The 23,916-nt window shown below is 55.1% G+C and overlaps 4 protein-coding genes across 4 annotated transcripts; 2 read left to right on the forward strand and 2 right to left on the reverse strand.

Moving 5' to 3' along the window:
* Positions 1-590: 590 nt before the first annotated feature.
* TGME49_295380 (hypothetical protein) lies at positions 591-12,814 on the reverse strand. Its single transcript, XM_002371446.2, has 10 exons — positions 11,150-12,814; positions 8,569-10,590; positions 7,690-8,004; positions 6,811-6,870; positions 6,281-6,395; positions 5,263-5,555; positions 4,563-4,700; positions 3,730-3,824; positions 2,359-3,353; positions 591-1,756 (listed from the first exon to the last, which is right to left on the reverse strand). Exons 1-10 carry the CDS (start codon positions 12,422-12,424, stop codon positions 1,125-1,127), a joined length of 5,940 nt encoding a protein of 1,979 aa, XP_002371487.1. The 5' UTR covers positions 12,425-12,814; the 3' UTR covers positions 591-1,124.
* A 76-nt stretch (positions 12,815-12,890) lies between these two features.
* On the forward strand, positions 12,891-18,638 carry TGME49_295370 (hypothetical protein). The gene is made up of 2 exons (XM_002371445.2): positions 12,891-14,925; positions 16,030-18,638. Exons 1-2 carry the CDS (start codon positions 14,413-14,415, stop codon positions 16,336-16,338), a joined length of 822 nt encoding a protein of 273 aa, XP_002371486.1. The 5' UTR covers positions 12,891-14,412; the 3' UTR covers positions 16,339-18,638.
* TGME49_295360 (hypothetical protein) lies at positions 18,030-21,336 on the forward strand. Its single transcript, XM_002371444.2, has 4 exons — positions 18,030-18,975; positions 19,345-19,909; positions 20,278-20,513; positions 20,882-21,336. The coding sequence occupies exons 2-4, from the start codon at positions 19,453-19,455 to the stop codon at positions 20,993-20,995; spliced, it is 807 nt and encodes a 268-aa protein (XP_002371485.1). The 5' UTR covers positions 18,030-18,975; positions 19,345-19,452; the 3' UTR covers positions 20,996-21,336.
* A 411-nt stretch (positions 21,337-21,747) lies between these two features.
* Positions 21,748-23,803, reverse strand: TGME49_295350 (nucleoside diphosphate kinase, putative). The gene is made up of 2 exons (XM_002371443.2): positions 23,195-23,803; positions 21,748-22,269 (listed from the first exon to the last, which is right to left on the reverse strand). Exons 1-2 carry the CDS (start codon positions 23,502-23,504, stop codon positions 22,112-22,114), a joined length of 468 nt encoding a protein of 155 aa, XP_002371484.1. The 5' UTR covers positions 23,505-23,803; the 3' UTR covers positions 21,748-22,111.
* Between the last annotated feature and the right edge of the window lie 113 nt (positions 23,804-23,916).

The following is a 23,916-nucleotide window of genomic DNA, read 5'->3' on the forward strand; positions in this document are numbered from 1 at the left end:
TCGTCGCGCTCGAACCTCACCAGCCGTTCGTCGAACGAACCAGTTGACAGGGTCTCTTCGGACACTCGCGGAACCTTTCTCAATCTCGAGAGAAATGCAGACATCCAGCAGGCGCCTTCTGCTCGCCCTTCCGCATACCCTTGACCTCTCGGCCTGCGGCACCCACCTCGATGCAGCGTATCCGTCAGCGATTCATATATACATATATATATGTATATATTTTTATCTATACGTAGGAAGGTTAAAAACATGTTTGTGTACACTCACGTACTAGATACAAAGAGGGAGAGATGCACGTATATCTAGGTAGACATGTATATCTAGATAGGCAGGTAGCTAGAGACAGACAAGTAGATAGAGGATAGATGTATATGTAGGTAGAAAGATAGATGCTTCCGCGTCAGTGGGTATATGAATATGTGGTAACTGGCTGTAGATACACGTAGAGATTTCTAGAAATTGAGGAAAACACTGGTGTAACGAGATGGACTGAGCGCCAGAATGAGGACGCGGCTGCGATGTGACGAGTCTGGAGAGCGTACTGGAAACTCGATTTTTTCGTTCTTGGGACTCGAAAGAAAGCTGAAGGGGACGAATTTGCCACCCGCGACGACAGGCGAAGAGCCCTCGTCGGCGTCTAGTTTTTCAGAGTCCAGAAAAACACAGTCCGCGCATCCAGGCCGACTATCGCGTACATACACCGCGCGCACAGCTTCGGCATCTCTGTGTATGATGGGCATGCGCGTACACGCAGGCAACCCTGCTGACGTCAATGAGAAAATATCGAGACAAGAGCTCCTCTACAAGGACGCTTATCTCAAAAGCAATGGGTGTGGGGGGGTGGGGAGCAATCCATTCTTATACAGATCCTTTGTAAATATATATATATATATATATATATATATATACTGATGTATATATTGATATATATATATATATATATTGACATATGCATGTATATATGAATAGATAAATGGATATATACACATGCCAAAATGGAGGCGGAAGTGGCAGAGACGATTCGGAGGAGTTCACCATTTGTTCCCTCGATGCGCGTTTCGTCGTTTGCTTCCCGAGTGTGACTGCCGCATGCCGCGCGTTCCCTCGCAGTTTGCGTTTTTTTTTCAGGTCGTCTCGTCGGGCTCCGGGGCGAGTCTCGGCTTCTGCTTCCGCCTCTTCTTGGTTTTTTTTTCCTTTTTCTTCGGGACTGTCTCTGGACCTCGGGGGAGGGACTCGACAACCACGTCGACGCGCATGCCGCGGACGAATGGGCCGACGAAGACGCGGAACGGCCCGACGTCTTCGATGACGGCGCCTGCGCCTCGGTGGCCGAACGGATGGAGCACTGGCGGGTGACTCGCCTCCAGAGGCGTCTCCGCCCGCTCCGAGAAACAGGCAGAGTGCGCGCGAGGAGAAGAGAACGAAGAAAAAGAGGAAGAGGACGAGGGAGAACACGAAGAAGAAGAAGATGGGAGGAGGGAACAGGGGGAAGGCGGCTCTTCCGTTTGCAGAGAGAGGTGACTGACAGACGACTTCGCTGACGCGCCTTCGGAGGACGGCTTTCCCCGGACAAGGCGGAGAGCAACGGGGCGGACCACGCATGAAGAAGAAGGAGAAGAAGAAGACGAAGAAGGAGAAGAAGACGAAGAAGAAGAAGAAGACGAAGAAGGAGAGGGAGAGTGGGTTTCGTTTCCTTCAGGCGCGGGGGTGACCTGATCGGCGGCGGGCGAGTCGCGCCGGCAGGGGCGCGCGCAGGCTGCAAAGCCACATACGAGAAGAGAAGAAAAGAAGTGAGGAGACGAGAGACTTTCGAGAAGCAAGGACATGTTTAACTGACGAGGGAAGACATCGCAGTGGCGCTTGAGGCGAACCATTTCTTCACTTTTGAAAAAGTGAGGCAACTTGGCACTCTCGTCTGCCGCCGTGGATCGCCGCAAAACGCTCGGGATTTTGTGCCTCAAAACGCAAGTCGTTTTCAGCATAATCTGGAGTCACAGTGTCTCCGTTTACTCGCGACTTAGCAACAACAGAAACCAACGGAGGAGACACAGTCGCACCTCACGCCGACAAATACGTCACGGTCGAGACGCTCTTCTTTCTGTTCGAACGCGAGAAACTGCTGCGCCTCTGCGAAGGCTCCTCCACATGTGCTTAGGAGAAACATCTCTTGCTCTCCAACCTCAGCCTCTTCTTATCGTCGGTAGTCCGCAGCTCTTGATATCTTGATAGGCCTTTCTTTTTTCGGACTTTCTTTCGTTCTTGGCTTCCGATCCTCCTCTTCCTTCTCGTCCGCTCTCTCCCTCTCTTCTTCTCTCTCCACTCGTTCCCGTTCCGACTCCGTCGAGCGGAAGAGCTCACCTTCGCGGCTGTCGCTCTCTTCAGAGGCGTCGTCGCCTTCTCTGTCATGCAGGTGTCGATTCGCCTCAACCTCACCACGGGAGACGAACGAGGCTTTCACCAGCTGCCTCCACAGCCACGGAGGCAATACCTGGAAACGCTCGAGGAGGGAGACCGCCCGCGTCTCTCCCTGAGTGCCTGCGACCGTCTGGGCCGCACCGCCAGGCCTCTCGCCGCGCGAGCTCTGCGGAGTCTCGAGCGCCGGGTGGACGTACACTGGAGGGGTCAGGTCGAGGACTTCGTACTGGAGGAGGGGCGCACCGTCGGTGCCCGACCAGTTCGCCTTCTCCGTTTTTCCGACGCTGTTGCCTGCAACCGCATGTGTACCCGGCGAGTTTTCGTCCTTCGGCGAGAGTTCTTCGGAAGCCCTGCAAACTGATCCGCCGACGCCAGGCGCTTCCTCGGCGTAGTTTGACAAAGCTTTCGCTTCCCCTCCGACAGCGCTCACAGCGCGCGAGGCGGCGGGAGGCAACAGGCGCGCAGACGGCGACGAAGCGAGAAACCACGAGAAGTAGGGGAAGAAGAGGTCGAGGTGGAGAGCGTCCACCAGTGTCTTCAGCTTCTGCATGCAAAGCCAGTTCGAGAGGGCGAAGGACTCGTGACGCTCCAGCGCCTCCACGCAGTTCAACACCAATTCTTCTTTCCATGCACTTCGATGGAGACACTGCCATTCAATGTCTCTCACTTCGGACCCCACAGCGCCACCCCGCGCCAACGGCGAGACAGCCGAAGCGGAAGAAGAAGAGGAAGAGGAAGCAAGGGAAGCAGAAAAGGAGAACGAATTCAAAGGCTGTGGCTGGAAGGGCGGCGAGGCTGTTTGCATCAGCAGCGCAGCGGAGGCCCCGAGCAAAGAGGAGTCCGAGGAAAGGTCTCCCCTCTCTGGTGTAAGAAGAAACTCTTCTTCGTCGGTCGACTCATCCAGCGCCTCTCCAGCCACCATGGCGTCGGGGAGTTCCCTGACGAACAAAAAATAATGCCCTCAACCGTGCATCCAGTGGCTTGATTCTCGACACAGAAAACGCCTTCCGTCCTTCTAGAAGGCGACACCTAGGCGGCCGTGAAAACGCGAATCTTGCAGTACACACACACACCTCTCGTCTGCTCTCGCCTCTCTCATGTTCTCTCTCCCCCCACGAAGCAGACCGCCCAGACCTCTCTGAAGCTGAATGGAAGACTAAACGTCTGAGGGCGTCGACTCCCGCAGAAGTCGTAGTGCGTGGAGAGTACGCAGACGTCTCTTCTGTGTCGGCGAGTCTGAACTGTCTCAGCAGCCTGCGTTTGAGGAGAAGGGAAGAGAGGAATGTCTGGAAACAGTTTTTCTCGCGTTCTCACCAATCTCGATAGTGCCAGTCGCGGAAGGCCAGGCAAATGGCGATGATCTGCGAGGCTTTCAAGTCGTGGAGGCTGTCTTCCAGAATGCACTTGATCTGCGAAATCCAGAGAAAAAGATCCAGAAAGAAAACGAACCCTCGAAGGCAACGGAAAAACAATACAACAAGGAGCCGCTCGTATCGGCGACCAGCCTTTTCAGAAGTAGACTCAATTCGATGTGCGAAATTGGTATTTACCCCTAAAAGATTGAAAGGGACTTTTCAAGCTCGAGAGGCGGCCGCAGCCATTTTGTCAGAACGCGGGAGAAATGTTTCTCACACACACCGTGAAATCCGCTGCCGAGAGACACCGGAAGCCAGTGTATGTACACTCGAGGATTCGCACATCCCCATGCAGCGACGTTCAAACTTGCAGGTACGCAGAAAACGCGCATTTTCGCAGGTGAATACACACATATATACATATTTATACATATATATATCTATATACACGCACACACATATATATATATATATGTATATATGTATATATGTATGTATATGTTCTTATTTCTATACGTATGCACGGAAAGCATGTGAACGAGCAGACACTGAACATCTGCAGAAAGAAGAGAGAGCAGAGTGTCGCGGGGGATCCCGGGGAATCCACCCGTACCCCACAAACAGACATGCTCGCAGATTCGCTCGCTTGCGGCTGCGCGGCCGCAGTTTTTCACCGGGCCACTGGCCTCAATGTTCAGCCGCTCCAGGCCGCAAAGCCGCGTCGACTTCTCTGGCCTCCTCAGCGCGTTTTCAGCGTCTGTGCACTGGACCGAGCCATGCGTTTCCACACACCTGGTAGAGAAGGTGGAGTGAGGCGGCCGACCAAAAGTTCATCGCGTCCACGGCCTCGACGATGGAAACGAGGGCAGCTGCGTCGAGCGTCTTGAGCACGCGCCGGCACCCGCGAATGTCAAAGGGGCATGGCGGCAGCTGCAAAAGGCGAAACATCTCAAAGCGTTCTCAAAGCCAACGGCCGGGACCAGCCGCCAAAACGCAGGCGACAACGCGTCCTTCTCTATATTTAAACAAACGTCGACAACAGCAATATATAAAATACAGGTGTGTGCAGAGGAAGAGACAAACACAGAGAGAAAAGACACAGTGCAGCAGTGCCTGGTAAACAGACTACCTATCCTTATACATACATACATGTACATACATACATGGACATACATACATGTACATACATACATGGACATATATATATATATATATATGTTGACGTATATGTCAGGAGAGGACTGTTACTGGGGCGTAAAAAAAGAAGCAGCAGTCGAGACGTAGAGACAGACATTTTGTGGTGTGTGCCTCGTCGATTCCTCAAGAGTGTCGAGGCAGATGCTATTTGAGGAGCTTCTCTGAGGCAAGGGAGAGATGGTGGACCTCGGGGCCAGTAGAGAGGAGAGCGCGCGTCTCGTTCTCCCCTTGACAAGGTCGAGGACGAAAGGACTCTCTCGAGAAACAAAGCCGCAATCGCGGGATGGATCCTCACCCGAGGAAACGCCAATGGCGACGACCGAGGAACTTCCACCTCCACTCCAAGAAGGTTCCTCTCGACTTCGTTGCTCGACGCGGATGACGAAGCAGCAGACGGAGACGACGAAGAGGAAGAACGCAGAGAAGAAGGCTGTGGAGACGTGAAGATGGAGAGAAGGTGAGAGACGAAGGGGACATCGACGTAGCGCAGTTTTGCGAAGGAGCAAAGAAGCTGCGAAGCGTTGAGAGGAGAAATGGCGCTGGCGGGGCGTCGCAGAAGTTCCGCAACGAAACGCGGGAGACACCACCCTGAAAAGGCAGACCGCATCCGAGCGAGAGAACGAGAGAAGCTGCACAAGCATCACGCTGTCCTCTAGGGTCGTCTCCTTCCAGACAGAGCGAAACAGAGTAACGGAGAAGACAGAGAGAAGTAAAAGAGGAACAAAAAAGTCTGGGTGCTGGTGTCAAGCAGAGCGAGGACGCTTCCACGGATTTTCCTCTTGTTTCGGTTTCAAAGTTCCCCGTTTTCCTGCTCCCTTCCCTCCTTCTTCCTTCCGGCTGTTTGCTCTCGCCACACTTGCTTCTTGGTTGTCTCCTCACGGCCCCGGACAAGCCTCTCTTCTTCTCTGTGCCGCCTCAGTCTTCGTCTCCACTCCGCGCGCCGCTTCCCCCAGTTCGAGAACTCTTCTATCTCCGTCTTAATCTCTTTGTCACGGTCGTCATCCCCTCCGCCGCTTCAGCGTCTTCTACACCGGAACCGAGAATGAAGGCTACGTATTTTTATCGGAGTCATCCCTATGTCTTGGTGTCTGTGCGAAGGCCCCCTTCGTTTGTCTTCTTCGTCTCCCCTGTTGTGAGTTTCTCTTGCGAATCTCTTTTCCTCGCACGCGTGAGAGTTGTCGTCTCCGTTTCCTCTTCTTCAGTAGACACAGGAACTTGACAAGCGAGACTACACTTATTCCCCCTGTAACTGTGTTTCGTTTTCCGTCTCTTTCTCCACGGTTAAGTGGACACAAGACAGTTGACAAGCGTACGGATGAGGAGACGCAAGTGCGAGTCAGCGGGCTGGAAATCTCCGAACCGCGCGAGCGTCGCGAGCATTTGAGTCATCGCCAGGACGCTCGTCGTGGCTCCCGAGGTGAGTTGAAGCTGAAGAAAAAGAATAAAAATCAAAATCACGATGCACACACAAATGCACACACGCAAATCCCCAAACACCACAGCGTTCCTCTCTCCTGAACTCGCTCCCCTCTATTCCCTGTGCATCTCTCCCCAAATATAAATATGTATACACACATATGCATATACGCGTATGTCTATTATGGAATATGGTTAATATATGTATATATGTTTATTTATATATATATATGTATATGAATATGTATTCTTCTATCGCTTCACTTCTCTCTCTCGTCTGAAGCCTTTTCTCCTGCCTCTCTCCTGTGCTTCTCCGTCTGCATCAGTCGCCCGTTTCCTCAGCGAATTGCCTTCTCTGAGGTCTCTGCTTCTGCTTTTGGCCGCTGCGCCTCGGTCTCGCGTATCCCGCGCCCCGTCGTTCACTGACTTTGATGACTTGCTGAAGCAGCGAAAAACTGTAGAAGCCGTTGCGGCTGATCATGTTCGCCTGCAAAAGCAACAGACGCTCCGACAAACGCCGTTGTGGATTGGGCCGAAACTCGCGCTCGCACAGAGACGTTCTGTCTGTCTTTTAGCTTCGGCCGCGGCGCCGCAAACGCATGCGACACGGTTCAGTTTCCTCGCGAGAGTGGAGTCTCCCGAAAGCCTGCCGTCTCTGCGTTTGAGAAGCGAACGCATGAGGTTCTCCGAGACAGACAACGAGCGAGTCACTGCTCACGAAGCGCAGCGTACGAAAGCCAGAGACTCAGGAAACTCGCTGTTGCTCTCGCATGCAGCCGCACACATAAAAACAAAGAAGAAGAGACTGAAAGGCAGATGACAACAGCAATAGAGAAGTGGGTAGAGAGATGTAGAGAGACCTAGAGAGACAGATACGAACCGGCAGATATATACAAACAGAGAGACACAGATCAACACATGCAGAGGGAGGAGACTCGAGTGCGCGAGCAATGGAGATCGTCACACGACGGGTCGACAGAAAGACGGAGAACCTTCAATCGACGCAAATCCCCTTACGCATATATATATATATATATGTATATAGACACACATCGACATATACATATGTATTTACATATATATATATATAGAGAGAGAGAGAGATTTAGATACAGATAGATATAGATATATAGATATACATGATTAGATGTATGTGCACACTTTGTCCGTCGCTGCGCAAGTCCAGTCGTTACACAAGAGAAGTCGCGGCTGCGAAATCCGCTTTTCCTGCCCCTCAGAATTGGACGGTCTTGCCCTCAAGTCCCCTGGGGGGCTGGCAGCATGTTTATGACTGGAGAGTGCCTACAGCGAGAACGTAATGATTTGTGTTGACTCCGGCGGCAGAGCTTAGTCCGGGAGGTTCTTCAGACTCCAAGTCTGGCGAGGCTGGAGAGTTCCTTCCGACGGCGTCCGCGGAGACAGGCGCGAGTCGCGGCGTCTCCACCTTCTGCTGCAAGGTCTGCTGGGCGTTCTGCCGGGAAGCCGCTCGCGTTGTCTTCAGCGCGAGCGCGCGAATCAGCGGCGGGTGGACGAAGCGCAGACGCGTGAGACCCAAGAGAACCTGCCCGGTAGTGCAGTCGTGGATGAAGGCATGTCGTCGATGAAGCTCCTCACAGAGTGCCTGGCGCGGAACGAGGAAAGCACGACTCGGAAGCTGCGGTGGAGAGAAGAGCGAGAAAGGGAGAGGGAAGGAGAGCAGGCCGAGAGCGAAAAAGAAGACAAGAGGGAGAACACCCGCAAGCAGAAGCAAGAGAACAGGAAAAAAGGGGAGACATGAGAGGGCACAACACCGCAAACAAGAGAGACCACGAGAGAGAACAAGAGTCCGGACAGGGAAGAAAGAAACCGAGGACAAAGGAGAGGAGTTCGAGGGAGAGAAAGGGGAGAACGACATGACGCCCCCAAGCGGAAACACGAAGCGACGGTAGAACGAGACGCAAGACGAAGTAGACAGGAAGAACAGGTATGCGTCGCCTTTACACCCGTGTATCTCTCTCGCTCTTGTGGCTCTCCTGTCTCCTTTGTCTACCTCTCGTCTCTCTTTCTCTCTCTCCTCCAAATTGTCTTTCGCGGCGAGTGCAAGAGAGGCGCTTGACACACTGAACGCATGTCATGTATCTGTGATTTTCTCTCCCCGTTGAAACGTACAACAGCAGCAGCTGGTGGAAACGCGCGCTGCACTTACGAGCATCATTCGCTCGAAGAGCGCAGAGTCAGTGGTCCTCGCCTGCAGCTTTCCGAGCGTCTGCACGATGCCGATCACGCAGCCGAGCTGGGCGCGCTCCAGAGCCTCGCCGTCTCCTTCTGAACACGCACGCGCCGACATGTCGGTCCCCGCCGCGGCGAGGCCTGCCTGGCGCGCGGCGGGCGGCGCTTCTCCGACTATAAGCCGAGCGAGGGCGTCGATCAGGTGTTGGTCGTACACCTCCGCCTTCATCGCGAGCATGACGATGTTGTGCATTTCCGACAGCTTGAGGCGTTTGCCGCTGTAGGCGAAGGAGGGGCGCAGAGCACTTGTCTCCTCGCCTTGCTCCACAGGTCTTCCTTCCGAGACTCCGCGCTCCTTTGGCGGCTCTTCGCCGCTGGTCGCCTGACCGTTTTGTGCGCCCGCGCGCGCGTCTCTTCCCTCTCTGCTCTGCGGCGCCGCGCTTCTCTCCGGGACTTCCCCCATCAGCTCGGCGACGCGGTGAGCGAGTGAGTGCACAAAGACTGCGTCGCGTACCTCTTGCCGCCCGAGGGATCCGAGAATGCCGCGCGTCTCCGCGAGGCCGACCGCCGAGATCGTTCCCGTCAGGACCCGCAGCAGGAGGTCTTGGAGCCCAGCTAGCCACGCCTCCGACCGCCGACGCGGAGAGAGGGCGGCCGCAGGACCGAGTGCATCGTCGGACGAGGCAGGCGCCGCCGCGCTCAGGCTCTCTGAGGCGCGAGGCTGAGCGCCAGGATTCCGCGCCTCAGTGTCACTTGCCTCCGTCTCCGCAGCGAAGTCATCTGCGAGGAAAGGCAACTCGACCAGCTGGTGTTTCAAGTGATTCAGCGCCTGGAGAAGCTGCACTGCCTCGCGAGCTGAGCAGAGCGCGACGGCCTGCCCTGCCGCACCTGCCACCGAGTCGAAGGTCTCAGGGGCAGACCCCAAAGAGGTAGAGGCTGCGGGATCGGCGGACGGCGAAGAAGAGGAAGAAGAGACACCGGGTATGCGCGGCGGAGGCGTCGAAGAAGCCGCGAGACTTTGCAGACAAGTCCAGGAAACGAGTGCAGCAAGCGGTGGGTCGGGGAAGGGCGAGTACGCGGAGAGCGAGGCCGAGAGGGAAACAGCCGGCGAAACGAGGCCAGAAGAAGGCGACGAAGAGGTATCAAGGCGACCGCGCGGAGCTGCGGGCGAAGCCAAGGTCGAAGGCGAGAGAGAGAGCGAAGTCGGCGCCGCGCGCTCTCCCGGAGGAGCAGCAGAAGGCGAAGACGAGCAAAGGAAAGACCCGTGCTGCTGGATGTCCCAGTGCCAGAGAGAAAAGTAGAGAACGACCCAACACTTTCGCTGAACTTCGAGCGGCAGTGAGGGCAGAGGACAAGTCGAAAGAGACTGAAGCGAAACACGGAAAACCACAGCTGGGTGCCAAGACTCGCGGCCCCAGTCCATGTCGCTCGTCCTCTCCGCTTCCTCCTCCCGCCTCGCATGCGCGCTCTCGCTCTGCGCATCAGGCGTCTCGCCAACCGTCGGAAAAACGCGCGCTAGCAGGTACCGAAGAACCGGCATCTGGACGGCGAACCCAGACGCGCGAGGCAGCAGAGACAGCGCCCCGAGCACCAGGAGCTGTCTGTACACCCAAGCTGAGACGCTGCCACCGCCCTTGCCCTCGGCCTTGTCCACCCAGACGCGCGTGGAGACCGGGAAAAGCGGCACCGCCCCCGAGACGCACGGACTCGGACGCGGCGACGCTGCAGCAGCCGAGACATATTTCTCCGACGCAGGCTCTGTCGGACAGACTGTCTCCTTTGAAGCGCAGACAGGCTGCGGCTTTGAAACAGGCTGCGGGGATGGGGGAACGTCTGGATAGCCGGCGCCGGAGAGCGTCGTCAGGTTCGTTGTGGAAGCTGGAGAGGATTCAAACGAGCGAGGTGGAGAAGCGGCAGGGGCGACATGTCTCCGGTGAGAGAGCAAAAGAGTGAGGAGGCGAACGGAGAGGTGCTCGAGCGCGAGGTTCGTCGAGACAGCCTGCACCAGACCGAGCACACACAGAGAGAGCCTCCAAACGTTTGAGTGGAGAACCGAGTGGGCAGCAGCTACAAAGAAAATTCTCAGAAAAAAGGTAGCCCTACGCACAGACGTAGGTTGTTCTCTTGCCGCTTGGAATGGAGACGACACTCTCCGCACTCGAGCGTCTCTCCAACTTCATCTGCCTGGACTGGCTGGTCGGCACGCATGCAGAAAGTTCACAGATGGGGAGGTCCCAGGCCAGTGGGCGCCACCCCAGCTGTGCCGACAGCGACTGCAAAGAAACCGGCTTCTTTCAGTGCATGCGAAAGGCAGGCAAGGAAGACTACAGAAGCCGAGTGGACTTGCAAATGCAAATGCACCTCCGAGGGGGCGGCTGCTCTTGTCTTGACGACAAACAGCTCTCTGAGATTCAAACCGTGACTGCACTGCCCGAAGGCAAACGCCCGTCTCTCCGGTCATGTGCGCAGTGAGCAATGATTTGCATGGACAGCCTACGATATTCTGGATCTTTCTCGGCACTGCTTTTCTTCTCGTTTCTCTGTTCAACGCGATCTACCTTGAAGAGACAGAGGTCTCTCTGCAGGAGGCTGTCTCCAGAGGCTCCGGCCGCGGCAGGGGACTCCTCGTTCTCCCTGAGCGCAGTCAGAAGAGCCTGCTCTGCACTCTTCGCCTTGCTCGCGCCGGCCTCCTGTCCGGCCTGGATCGCCGCCGTGAGTCGCGCGACGGCGCATGCAGTCTCTCCGCTGTCTCGCTGTCGCTCCACCGCAGCTCGGATCTCCTCGCGGACGCTCAACCAGTCCTCGAGAAGGGTGTCTTGTCGAAACGCATCGGACGCAGAGAAGCGCGAGGCTGCAGGTGGTGCAGCCGCTGTAGTTGGGGAAGACGCAGAGACAGCCGAAGACGGGTCATCAGCGCCTTCTCGAAAGAGGCGAGAAGCAGGCTGCGACAGAGCGGTCTTACACGAGAAGGCTGGTGAGAGAGAAGACAAGTCGGACGATTCGACCGCGCTGGAGTCGGCCAACTCTGGCGACGATCGAGGCTCTTCACGTCGAAGAGAAGCCACATGGGCAAAGGTGCGTCTCGCTTGTCTGTAAAACGTTCCTTCTGAAACATTCCGCAACTTGACTGCGGTGTCAACGGCTTCCTGCCGCGACTCGACGGCCCGTGGAATCGCCGCTCGAGAGAGAGAGGAAGAGAGAGAAGGCGAAGCCGGAAATCTCATGAGAGACGCGAAAGGAGAAGCCCCAGGCCGCGAACGAGTCGCCGGAGAAGAGCTGCAAAACTCCAAAGAGGAGAGCGGACAAAAAGCCGAGGAAGCCGAGGAAGCAAGGAGAGAAGACAGCGGCGGCGTGGAGAACGGAGGAAACGGTAGGCCGGCACAGTCATTTCCAAGAGAAGTCCTCGTCCTCGGCGAAGAAGCAAACGACACTGCACCCCAGAGGGAGACGTCGTCGCCTTTGTCGTCTCTCGCGCCTGCAGCTTTGCGTGATCCTCTCCAGTGTCTCCTCAGGCGACGAGCGTCTCCACGAGTCGTGTGCTCTCGGCGCTCGGCTGTCTCTCCCTGTCCGCGAACTCCTCGCTTCAACCCCAGCGGCCTCCGCTGCGGAGGAAGCGGCTGCCGGCCGCTGTGTCGCAGCGAAGAAGAGGCATTGTCCTTGCCAGTCCTCTCGCGAAGTAAAGATACACAGCAGGCGTCTCCCTGTCTGACGCGGAACTGCGGCGACGGAGCATATCCTCGGCCCTGAGGTGAGAGAGCGCGACAGAGCGCGTTTGCGCCCGAGGCCAGCGACGCCCGCGAGGAGCGGACGGCTGGAAGGGGAGAGAAGGGCATTTGCGGCAACGCAGCGAGAGCTCGTACGGAAACGAGGAAGAAAGACGAGACTCAGGCCACTGAGAAAGGCGTAAGAACTGAAGGTTCAAGAAATCGCTACACGTGATGGGGGAGACGGCGCATTCTTGAGGCGGCAAAAGCAGAGCAGTGTCTCGGACGGGCGGCGCAGGAACATCCGCTGTCGAGAGAGAACGCTCACGGTTTTGCGCAGGTTCTGAGCAGGCAGCTTTCGCGGCAGAAACTGGGGTGTATGTACTCCCGAGAAACGCGGGCGTTCTCCGCGCGCGCTGCTGACCCGGCCAAGAGTGTCGATTTTTGCGTCACTGGGGGTGGCTCTGCTCGAAATCCCTCCCGTCTCCCAGTCTTTGACGCATGTTTGACAGTTCGAAATCAAGACTTGAGGGGGGGAAAGGTTTGCTTCCTCAGACGTCCCGAGACTTGGGAACAACTCGGATCGAAAGAGAAGCCCAGTGATCGACGCATGCGCCGATTCATGAGACCGCGCGCTGTGCAGATTTGCGCCGTTTCAACATTCCCTGCGGACTCGAAATGCACACATCTCTTCACAAATGAGCCGTGGAACGCTTCAGCGGAGTGTGACCCTGCACTGCTGCTCTCGACGTCTTTTTTCCACGGCGCGTCGGCAAGAAGTCAACCTCAGATGCTCGTCGTCGAGGTGTCGGAGGGCGCAAAAGTCGCAGCGGTTTTCGGCTCTTGTGACGCTGTCTTGTCTGAGGCTCGCTTTTCTCAGCTTTCGCGGGGGAGCGACGCAGCTCTCGTTGCTGGCGACTTTCTCGGCGCTCACAAGGCTCTGCGGTGCGGCGTGAGGTCCGCAACACAGCTTTCTTGCGTTTTCCGCGTGCATCGAATCTCGCCGATTTGTCTGTCCCCGTCAGAGAGACGTCCGCGAACTGCGAACCGTAAATTCCCTCAGAATTCTGCAGCGTTCTCTCGCGACCTCGAGACCGATCACCCTGCTCGAGATTGAGGTCAAGAGAAACTGCGAGCCGGCACTGTGGAGGCAAATCGAGGAGAGACAGATATGTCAACTTCGCAGTCTTTCACTCCGTTACCATTAAGACGCTGCCCCCTATGTATATATATATATATATATGTGTGTGTGTGTGACGCTTCGGGACTTGTTGACGGGAAATCATGGCGGCTTTTTTCTGTACGAACCGCGCGGTGTGTTAGCTTTTTGAGATTCCTTGACAGGCATGCGTCGTCGCGTCGTGGTTTCCTTGACCCACGAGTGCTCGTGCTGCGGTGAAAGAAAGGATCGAGTTTCGTGAGTTGCGCTGGCGTCCCGCATGAGGAGTCCGAAGTGCGACCGTCTGTGCAGAGCCAAAGAAGGTTTGGGGAAGCTGGCCGCCGGTTGGTGGCTTTGAGAATGCCCACATCTTTTCCCTTGGTTTTCCGACTCCTCGCTGTCTGCGAGACAAGCGCCGTGACTCTGTCTCTGTCTGCGCACAAAAGCAGGCGTTTTCGCCTCTCTCTGCTCGCGACCGAAACCGCCGACGATCACCTGGAGACAACGGTCCGCGCCGCTGAAACGCGAGCTGAACTTCGCTTCAGAGCAGTTTCGATTCCAAAGCTACGGTGTTCCAAGACACTCAGAGACCTCCGCAGCTCTTCCAGACGTCAACACAATACGACGTGAAGAACCAGAGCTCGAGACCCGGCGCCGACTGCAGATCTCTTCCTTTCTGGCGAGCAAGAGGGCGCCCGACGGTCGATACTTCCTTTTTATGTTCCGTGCGAGGACCGCAGCTGTCCACTCATCGCCGCTGCTCGCTTCACCTTTCGCTGTTCTTCATCAGCGCAAACAGACACAGGCTCATCCCTCCACTTGCCTGCGCGAGAAGCCAGCAAAGGAGAACTGGGCTGGACTGAGTTTTTCAACGAAGTCAAGCGTTAGAACTTCGAGTCCGTGGGACCGGTTCCTTCTTCGCAACAGCTGAAGCTCGACTGCCTTCTCTCGCTTCAGAATGAGAGTCCTGGGCTCGCCGCAGTTGCCGTCGTTTCGCCTGTCGGACCGGGCGGGGGCGGTGATAGCCAGGGCGCTCTCCTTTTCTTCTCTTCACAGACAGGTGACTCCTCCGACGTTTTTCTCCCCTCTCGTCTCGGTCAGGATCTTCGGCGCAAACGCCTCAGGTGACTGCTCTGCAGAAACCCACAGAGGGCCGTGGCGACTTTTCAGTTCTTTTCAACAGCGTCAGCGCATGCGGTCCATGAGCTCGAGGGCCTCTGCGCATGAGTCTGCAACCGGCGCGCCGGTCTCTGGGGATGTCTCCGCAGAGAAGAAGGAAGGAACAGAGGCGAGAGACTGCAGATGGCCGGAGCAGAAAGGTGGAGGCGACGGGGAAGCAGAAGACTCAATGGCCCTCAACGAGAAGCGAAGTCTCCTTTCTCGCGTTCTGACGCTCGAACAGCGCGTCGGAGCTCTCGAAAGAGCCTTGAGAGAAAACGAACGACAGCTAAAGGAATTCGTCATCGAAAAAGTGAGAGCAACTCGCAAAGGCTCTTCCTCCAATTGTCTCTACGTAACCCGAAGGACCTCTCCTCCTATTTATGTGCAATGACCGTTGCACTTTTATGTGTATTTATGCGTTATGTTTATCTATTTATGTTCAACTGTACATCCGTATATGTTTTCAAAATATATATATATATATATGCATATACCGGCAAATTTATTTATATATATTTACACATATGTTTGTATATATGTGTGTATATGTATTTGTCTTTGTATATGTATTTTCAAGTATAGGTGTATATGTGTGGTTACGTGGGCGTACATGTATGCTCGAATGAAATATCTTCGGGAGAGACGACTGGGCAGGATCGCATGGACTCAGTTTGAGGCGGTTTACGTGGAATCTTCACGCGACGGTGGAGAGCGCGTTTTGACGGTGTTTTGTTGGTTGACGGGCCTCTCGACGGACTGCAGAGGCTCTTTGGAAGTGATGGTTGGTTTCAGAGCCCAGACAGCGCCGTGTCTGACGTTTCTCGTTCTTCAAATCGTCTCTGGACTGCCCGCGGGGAACGGCGAAGGCCGCATGTGAGGCGTGGAGATCCCTGGTAGCACGCAGAGTCCGGAGTCTGTGCGCTCGAGAGGGGTCTCCGAAAAGAGTTTCTCGGAAGCGGCGACGCCGTTTGGAGACCTCGACGCTGCGCGTCTGAAGGCTGTGCGCTCTCGCGCATGTGCGGGGGAGGTCGCGATTTCTCCACACCTCCGCGGCGCGCGTGAAGAGGACCTCGCTTGTCAGGCCAGCGCGATTCTGGCGTTTGAGAGGGGGGGGTGTCGCCTCTGTGTGTGCAGCTCTTGCGTGGGTATGCGTTTCTGTTTCGAAACAAAGAGGAAGAGAGGCGAGAAGGTCAGACTCTGAAGGAGAGAAGTGAGGAGACGAATTCCGGAAAGGCGCGTCCGCGAACGCCTCTTCTCCAGCAACTCTCCTCCTCGAGTTTACACGCTCTTTCCACTGCACATCCTTCTCAACAACCTCGCGGGTCTGTCCAAGACTTTCACTTTTTGATGTCATGGCTTTGCGGCCACTGTGCGTTTGACAGGCGTCTGGAGTCGCGGTTGCGTTTTTGCGCAGGTCCTCGATCTAGAAGATGAACTTCGCACGCTCGATCCCCGGCACCACACAGTCTCCGCCGTCGGCTCCTCCAGTCGACCAGGAGAAGCAGCTTCTGAGGCGACGAACTGCATGCAGCCTTCGCATGTTGTGGTTGAAAGCTTCGAGGGAGTGGGGGAGACTCTTCAGGGCGCCACCGTCGAGTCGGCAGAGAGCGTAAAAAGCGAGAGTGGTGAGGGAGACAACCCGTTCATCATCGACACCCCCTGCTCGGTCAGCACCGTGTGTACAGACACCCCACGCAGGCAGCGAGGGAGATCACGCGAGTGATCTGCCGGCCCGCGTGCAGCGGACAGCGAGCTTTGAAGGGAGTGGAGGAGAGAAGCAAAGAAGTCTTGCTGGCAGGAGAAGCAAATCTACAGGGTCGACGCTGAGCAGTGGGAGCGACGAGAAACGCATCTGGTTGACCGCCTGAGCGTACACCAGGAGACGATAAGGGCAGAGAGCCGCTCCGCGAGCCTGTTTGTGTGTGAAGGCAGTGTGCTGCAGAGATATTTGCATGCGGCGAGAAGACGGGGAGGAAGCTGCAGGTGGAATTCGAGCGCAGGCGAGAAACGCTACACAAAAGAGAAACAGCATGTTGCCTGAGGAGCACAACCCGAGGTCGACGCGAGAGCCGAACCAGCGTTTCGACTGCGTAGACTTTTCTCGCGCGTTGACGAGCGCTCAGGAGAGCGACAAACACCACCAGGAGAGTCTTACGTACAAACGCGCATATGTTGTTATGCACGTAAACGTCTTTGTATGTCTGTGCATGTGTGTGGAAAATGCATGCCGGTGTATTATACTTAGATAGTTCAGGGTGCTTCGTGGCGCGAGGCCTTTGAACGCATGCGAGCGCGACAACCGGAGAACTGGAAAACAAATGAATTGCATGCAGAGTGCCGTCCAAGTGGCAGACTGCATGGGGAGGGCAGGGAGGAGCATCGACGCTCCAAGCGGATTTTGAGATTCGTTTTTCTTGTCACTCGGCTCTATGGGAACGGTGGTAGGGCAAGAATGAGAGTCGCAAATTATCGACGATCAGCGCTTTTTAGTCCATATATATATATGTATATATATCGGTCAACTGTTTCACCGATAACTCATCAGAAGTTCAGGAAAAACGAACTATGGATCAGACCCTCAGAGTTCACGCACGGTACTGGGAAGTAGGCGGTCGCGTTATGCCGTTGAAGAACGAGTTCCGAATCCTATTTTTAGCTCACAAGTAGCGAGATGTTCAGAGCAAACACGGGGAAACAGTTCGATTTCAAGGACGCACGGGTGAGTGAACTGCACCGACAAGGTCGCTCACGAGCGTGTACACAAATTTGTCGAAGAGTGGGGAGTGGGACGCAGGCGCTAAGTTCCTCGCTGAAGAACGTCTCTTGTGCATGTGCAAGCGGGTGTCTAGCCCAAACAAATAAGCGGATGCAGGTGGGAGAAACTCGTTGGCAGCTGAAAACCGTGCGCGTCCATATCTACGGACATAAGCGTCCTCCTTTGACACGTGCTGGCAGTGGCAGCAGCAACGTCCCCAACATGCCGCCTGCTGTGCGTAACAAAACGTGAGATAGCAGAGCCGATTCTCGGTTCTTTTCGATGTTACTAGAAAAGATCGAGCGTTCTAATTGGCCTCCGATTCAGGTGAACCCAATAATTGCAGGGGGTTGGGTTTCCAGCTGGCTCCTGGCGGTACATGTGTGTAGCTTCGCCGACCACGTGCGTCTCCTTCGTAGACAGCGTGGGAACTAACGGTCTCCCTCCACAAGAAAAGGATGAATCTCAACTGCTGAAACATTCAGAGTCGGCAACGGAGAAACGAAGGTGTTCAGGAATTCTGGTCACAGCCGGTGGTGGAGAGTTCCCCTTCCCTGTTTCCGTGTCACCCCTTGACGAGGCAACACACACGTTACCTCCCAAAAACCTACCTCTCCACTGTCCGCAGCGTTGCTCGGAAAAGTGGCAAATCTGTGCGCGTTTTTAGTTTTCGTGCTACAGAAGGTGACCCACACGCGATGAGGGTCTTGTGAAGTGGGCTTTTGAGTGGTCGAAAGCATACAGCTCTGCAACTGCAAAACGGTTTCACATGCTCGGGGTTGACGAACAAAGCCGGACCTGGCAGAAGGATCTATACAAGAACTCTCGGGCGGCATCCCCTTCAGTGTCTGACAGTGAAAACAGGGTTTCTTTTCCAGCACTCCCGAAAAAAGCTTTCAGTCGCACTTTCGATCAGCGCTCGCAGAGCACGCACAAGTCCCTCACAACGGCCTTTGAGGCGCCGCGCACTTGCCAGCGTGAGAGCAGCTCCACGCGCCTGACAAGTACCGATTTCCACCTCTGAATAGTCTTCGAGTCTCTCGAAAGCGGATCTACATTTTTCATAAGGAAACGGGAAATCACAAAAGTGGAATACGGAGGAGGGCCGTGGGATATCCGAGGGCTGGGGTTGGCAATGTGGAAGAGGAGTTCACACCTCATGCTACGTTTTTAGAAAGACTGTTTTTTACAGCTCACCAAACGGCGTCGAAACTCTGGTTTGTTTCATTTTTTCTCATCTTGACTGTTCCTGTGCGGTGGGAGGAACAGTGGGTCGGAGAAGCTTAGTGTCGAAATGCGAACTTTGTGCTGGGGAAAAGATGCCAGCCTCGACCGGCGCTGTTCGCGTCTCCTCTCGCGGGGGCTAGCCGGTCATCGACGCGCTCGCGCGCTCTGTGGTCTTGCTTGACATAGTCAATGTAACTCGTGGGGAAGACGGCTTCAAAAGCCGGTGAGAGCCGAGTTTTTATTTTCCAAGGTGACTTCCTCGCACATTCTGACTTCCATTAGTCCGTTCTTTCTCCGAGCCTGAGAGAAGGCGGAGGCTCTGCCGCCTTTTTCCCCGCGGTGACTCAGAAATAGCGCGATACCACGATCCTCGCCACCGTAAGCTTCGTCGTAGACCAGAACGTGCATGTCAGACAGCTGGAACGTCTGCGCTTATAAAAGCGTGAAGAGGAATAAGTGTGTCGATGGAAATACTGTTCGGGTCGTCCGTTATCCTGCTTTTTCTCGGGGTGTCGAAATCGTTGTCGACTCAACTTCTCAGGAGAGCCGGGTTCTCTGGCCGGTATCCGAGCGCGCGTCAAGTGCAGTGCCCTGGCAGCGCCTGTGTGCATAGACCACTCGTCGCAGAAGCTCAGTTATGTTATTCAAACAGATGAGGATCGCGGGTTCGTGTATTCACTTTTTACAAGAGGCACAGGGGCTTTTGGCACCGAGGCGATATCTGCGTGTGTGTGTGTGTGTGTGCAGTTCGAGCGAACTCCGGCGCAGGTGTTCAAACAAAGAAGCGTGGCGCGCTAGACTTTTCGTTTTAGTCAGTTTTGGAGACACTACTTCGAAACCGAGAGTTTAGAAACAATGGAGCAGCAGCAAGACGAGCTGAAGCATTCCTGGGGCGCGAACGAGCTCCCCGCAGGTCAACAGGGCAGTCCGCTGGCGGAGCGCCAAGACAAAACCGAGCAAGGAAAGGGTGGAAGCGCGCCGAATCATCAAAACCACGCACACTTTGTGGCCGACGAGGCTGACTGCTCCACTGAGGACGGAGATGAGTCTCTCTCCTACATGAGAAGGGGAGTTTACGTGGGTCGGGGGAAAAACTACTGGCCTGTCGATTACTCGGGCTATCCGGGTGACCCAGCGGGCGGCTTCCGAAGAGTCTCTATTCAAATAACACCAGAAAGAATGCGTCCGCGCAAATCCATTCTGAAAAGCCGATGCGCGGCACCACCCCTCGATGCCAAAGCAAAGATGAACATCTCATTCGGTGCAGACCAAGTCTGGAACAGCGACAGCGGTGCACGCCCGAGTTTCTCAGGTGCGCAAACAACACACGCAGGAACACGAGGTGATGCCTCTCTGTGGCTGCTTATTTGATGTGACAGCGGATCCTTCAACTGGATAACAACACAATCTATGAGGTAGAGGAGACTTCTGTGCTGGCATTCCGTGCAAATGCGTTCGTCGCCGCTCCACTACTACTTATCTAGTTGCTCCTGTTTCCTGAAGCATGTTTCTCCTGTAGCGCTGATGAAGGGTGTACCCGTGTGCCGTGCATTCACCACATGTGGTGAGATAGACCGTACCCGTTGTTGCGAGGCGCGTTAACTGAAGAAAGAGTCCACGCCACGCGGGCTTCCTAATTGGGCATGTGTAGCTTTTCTGTTGACCTTTTGCGTGGAGCAGATGTACCTTTTGGGCGGAGCAGATCTTTCGTGTTTTCGGAGGAAAAAAACGGATACGTCGACATCACCAACGGAGAAGTGGAAGACGTGGTGCCGCTAGGCAGAACTGCTTCAGTTGCCAGGACAATTGTCGACGAGATCCAGGACCGGCTCTGTGAGAGAAAGCTCACGACCGTCAGCATCCTCTGGGAACGGTTCCAGAGCCATGGCAACATGGGCGACAAAACCGAAGGCTGGGTGAGCTTGAATTTTGCAACTTCTGGTCCAGATCTGGACTGTCTTTGGTTACTACCAGATATCCAGGTTCTGTGTTAACACGGTCTGGACAACACTCAGTAGATCTCTGAGTCTACTCCGGGCGCACTTTGTCTTTATTGGGGGGGCTCAAATCTCAATCCAACATGCTTCTTCGTGCCTATTACACCTGAAAGGATTCCCTGGCGGCTCTTTTCTAAGCGATCTTTGATTGATGCGGGACCTCGGTTCAAGTACTCTTGCGGGACTTGTGCAGAAACTGGTTCAAAGAGCAAACGCAGGACGCAAAGTACGACTCTTCTCAGACGGTTTCTCCATCCTGAAATGCCTGTATTTTCTGTTTCATGCAGGCGCCGAACCTGGGAATGCCACGTGTGGCTATGGCAAATCTTCCTCCACGATACCACGTCAAGTACCCTGGCGGTGCACCCCGCCCGACGACATGCGGAACTTGCGGCTTTTAAGGCTGGTCTCCAGCCTAGCTGCTGTGCGTCTGGGGAGAATGTACATGTAGGTACATAGCGAGAAGCAGTGCCGTTTTGTTTTTCGGAGTTGTCACTGTGCAACTCAGCACCGGGTCTGATTTATTCGTCGCAGGCGTAGGTTCGAGCCTGTGTGATTGCGTCCTACGCGTCCACCCTCACCCCATCCAAACTTTTTGGGGTCCCGTAAAACATGCTGCAACTCGGCCCTTTCTCCGACAAAGTAGCGGTTGCGTTGTCTCTGAGACGCCCGCAGATTTCCGTTCAACTTCTGGGATAAAGGAACTGCACGCTTCAAACGCGATGAAGATGCTTTCTTTTTGGTATGATGCTGTCAAATTGACACACACTGCGAGAGGAATCTCTTCCTTTCATGCGTAGCCCGGTAGCTCTTGACTATTTTTAGTCGACACGTGCCACTTTGTGAGAGCTCTGCACCATCAAGGTCGACAGCGTGTCCGTATCAGAGTTCCCCATTACGCCACTTGCTAGCCAATGCGTCAGGCTACGATTAATTTCAGGTCGCCTCCTCTTTCAGTGAAGCGGCTGACAGCTGCAACTATCCTCTGTACCACTGCATACATTTCCGGAAGGAGCTACCGAAGCCCATATCAAGACATCTCGTATCGACGGCGTTTCGCTTCACCGACTTCGAAAGCTCTTTGGAGCATATCGAGTGTAGGAACAACTGAATTTCTGAAGCTCTGATAACCTAAAATTTTAGTTTTTAGTATCGCTTAGTTGAGCAAATCCCCTGTTGATTCCGCCACAAGCAACTGTATCTCTTCCTGCAACTGAAAATGGAAACTGCACGCGGACCAGTGTCAAGCTCATGCCTGCCACCTTATCCGCGTAGCCTCGCTTCTTGTTCACATTGTTGATGCACGAGTTTGACAGGCCTGTTGCCGGCATTGGCGAATAAACGCAACTTGGTTTACTACAAAGGAGACACTTGTGCGGCCGAGGTCGGCTGCGATCCTGACACGTGACTCGTGAACAATCACAAATGTCGCATCGGGTACTGAATTTCAAGACAGTTGAACGCTTAAATTACACCGTTTACTTTCCTCATTCACCCACGCATGAGAACTGCAGCGTTTACTGCTCGTACACCCACTTGTGCTGGGCAGAGGTCCACTCGCAGATCTCCTCTGGGGTAAACCAAAGGCTGATTTCCTTGTTGGCGCTCTCGACGCTGTCGGAGCCGTGGACGATGTTGCGGCCCACGTCGATGCAGAAGTCGCCTCGAAGGGTGCCTGCAAAAAATTTACAAAGACCATTCGGAACCGTGGATCACTCGAGTTTAATTCATTGCAGACGTCCCATCAAAACTGCAACTCTTTCTGGGGCTCAACGCAGCAGCCGTTTTCCTGCCGCTCCTCTCAAACCAAGGAAGCGAGGATTAAAGAAAAGACCGCGACATTTGTGCAGCTTGTCTGGAAAGGATAATGCTCTACTACGATTGTACGCTAGGCCTCCCTCAGTGTACTCGATGCACGCAGTAGAGAACTGCAACACCGCGTGCGAGCCTATTTGCACAGCACGGGAACTCTGGGCATGCAACATGTGTTTTCTCAGTTTACTCTCCGGTACAGATCCTTCAAAAAAACGGGCCTTCTATACTTCAACTTCGGAATTCGCTCTCAGACACAACACAGTCCGCCACACAACAAAGGGATTCCGCACAGACAGCAGATTCCGTCAGCAGCACCTCAGCGCGCCTCCTGTCACGTAGTTGCACATACTAACGCCTTGGAATGAAAAGCTCTCAGTATGCAGACACGCCCAGGAGCAACTTCTTGATCGCACACGGTGGTGTAGAGACTCGCCCACGCTTCCACGGTTGCGTTTGCGAGGCCGCCGCGCGGTGCGTCTCCGCAAATGCGAGCAGAGGTGGTTCCTTTTCCAAGGCAGCACCTTTTTCACATCACAGAAACCGCAGTGGCTGTTTCAGAGCAGCCGTGTCGAGCCTCCCTCATCACGTTTTACCCTAGCTACCAGCGCTGCGGACTCCGGAGCCTGGACACCGTCACTCGAAGACCCTGTGCACAGGCCGTCTTCCGTGTGTCCGAGGTGCTGCTTTCTGTCTTCTCGAGTTGCAGTACGCCCGTGTGAATGTTGCTCTACACCGAGAAAGCGTCGCCTTTCGTCAACGCCCCTCTACAGAGAAATTCGACTTGCCTGGATTCGACTCGAGTGGGCGGGTTTCGCCGAGCATGCGGCGACCCTGCTTGACGACGTCGGTGCCCTCCCAGACCATGCACACAACGGGTCCGGATGTCATGTAGGAAATGAGGCCTGGAAAGAAAGGCTTGCCCTTGAGGTCCGCGTAGTGCTCCTCCAACAGAGTTGCGTCTGGGGACTTCATCTTGAGAGCGACGAGCTTGTAGCCCCTCTGCTCGAACCGACGAATCACCTCGCTCACCAGGCCCCGCTGGACGCCGTCGGGCTTGACCATGATGTAGGTCCGTTCTTGTTGTTTGGCCGCCATTTTGCGCGAGGAAGTGGAGCTCAGAGAGTTTCCCTACACGGAAAGCGACTGCGACAACGACAACGAAACAGAAGAGCGAATCCAGTGCCGGCCGCCTCGAAACGCAGGAAAAAGCCGTCCGCCGATCTCGGCAATTCACTTGCGCGAGAGTGTTCGCGCGCGTGTGGGGGGTGCGTTCGTCTGGGGAACCACGGTGGGTGACGGGCGTGTCTCCCGGAGTTTTTCGGGATTTTTTCCCGTGACTGAGTGCAGATCCCCGCGCGAAATGCGCAAAGTCGCACGCGGCGATTCCGTCAAGCGCCGAAACGTCGCACTGTGCCGTTTTATGCTCCGCGACGAGTGACCAGATCAGGGCGGCGCGCATCCATGGCTTGTGGCAACGCCGGAAAAACCGCGAATGCTGGCGATCTAG

Source organism: Toxoplasma gondii, chromosome Ia, assembly GCF_000006565.2.
Source record: "Toxoplasma gondii ME49 chromosome Ia, whole genome shotgun sequence".
Classification (NCBI taxonomy): domain Eukaryota; phylum Apicomplexa; class Conoidasida; order Eucoccidiorida; family Sarcocystidae; genus Toxoplasma; species Toxoplasma gondii.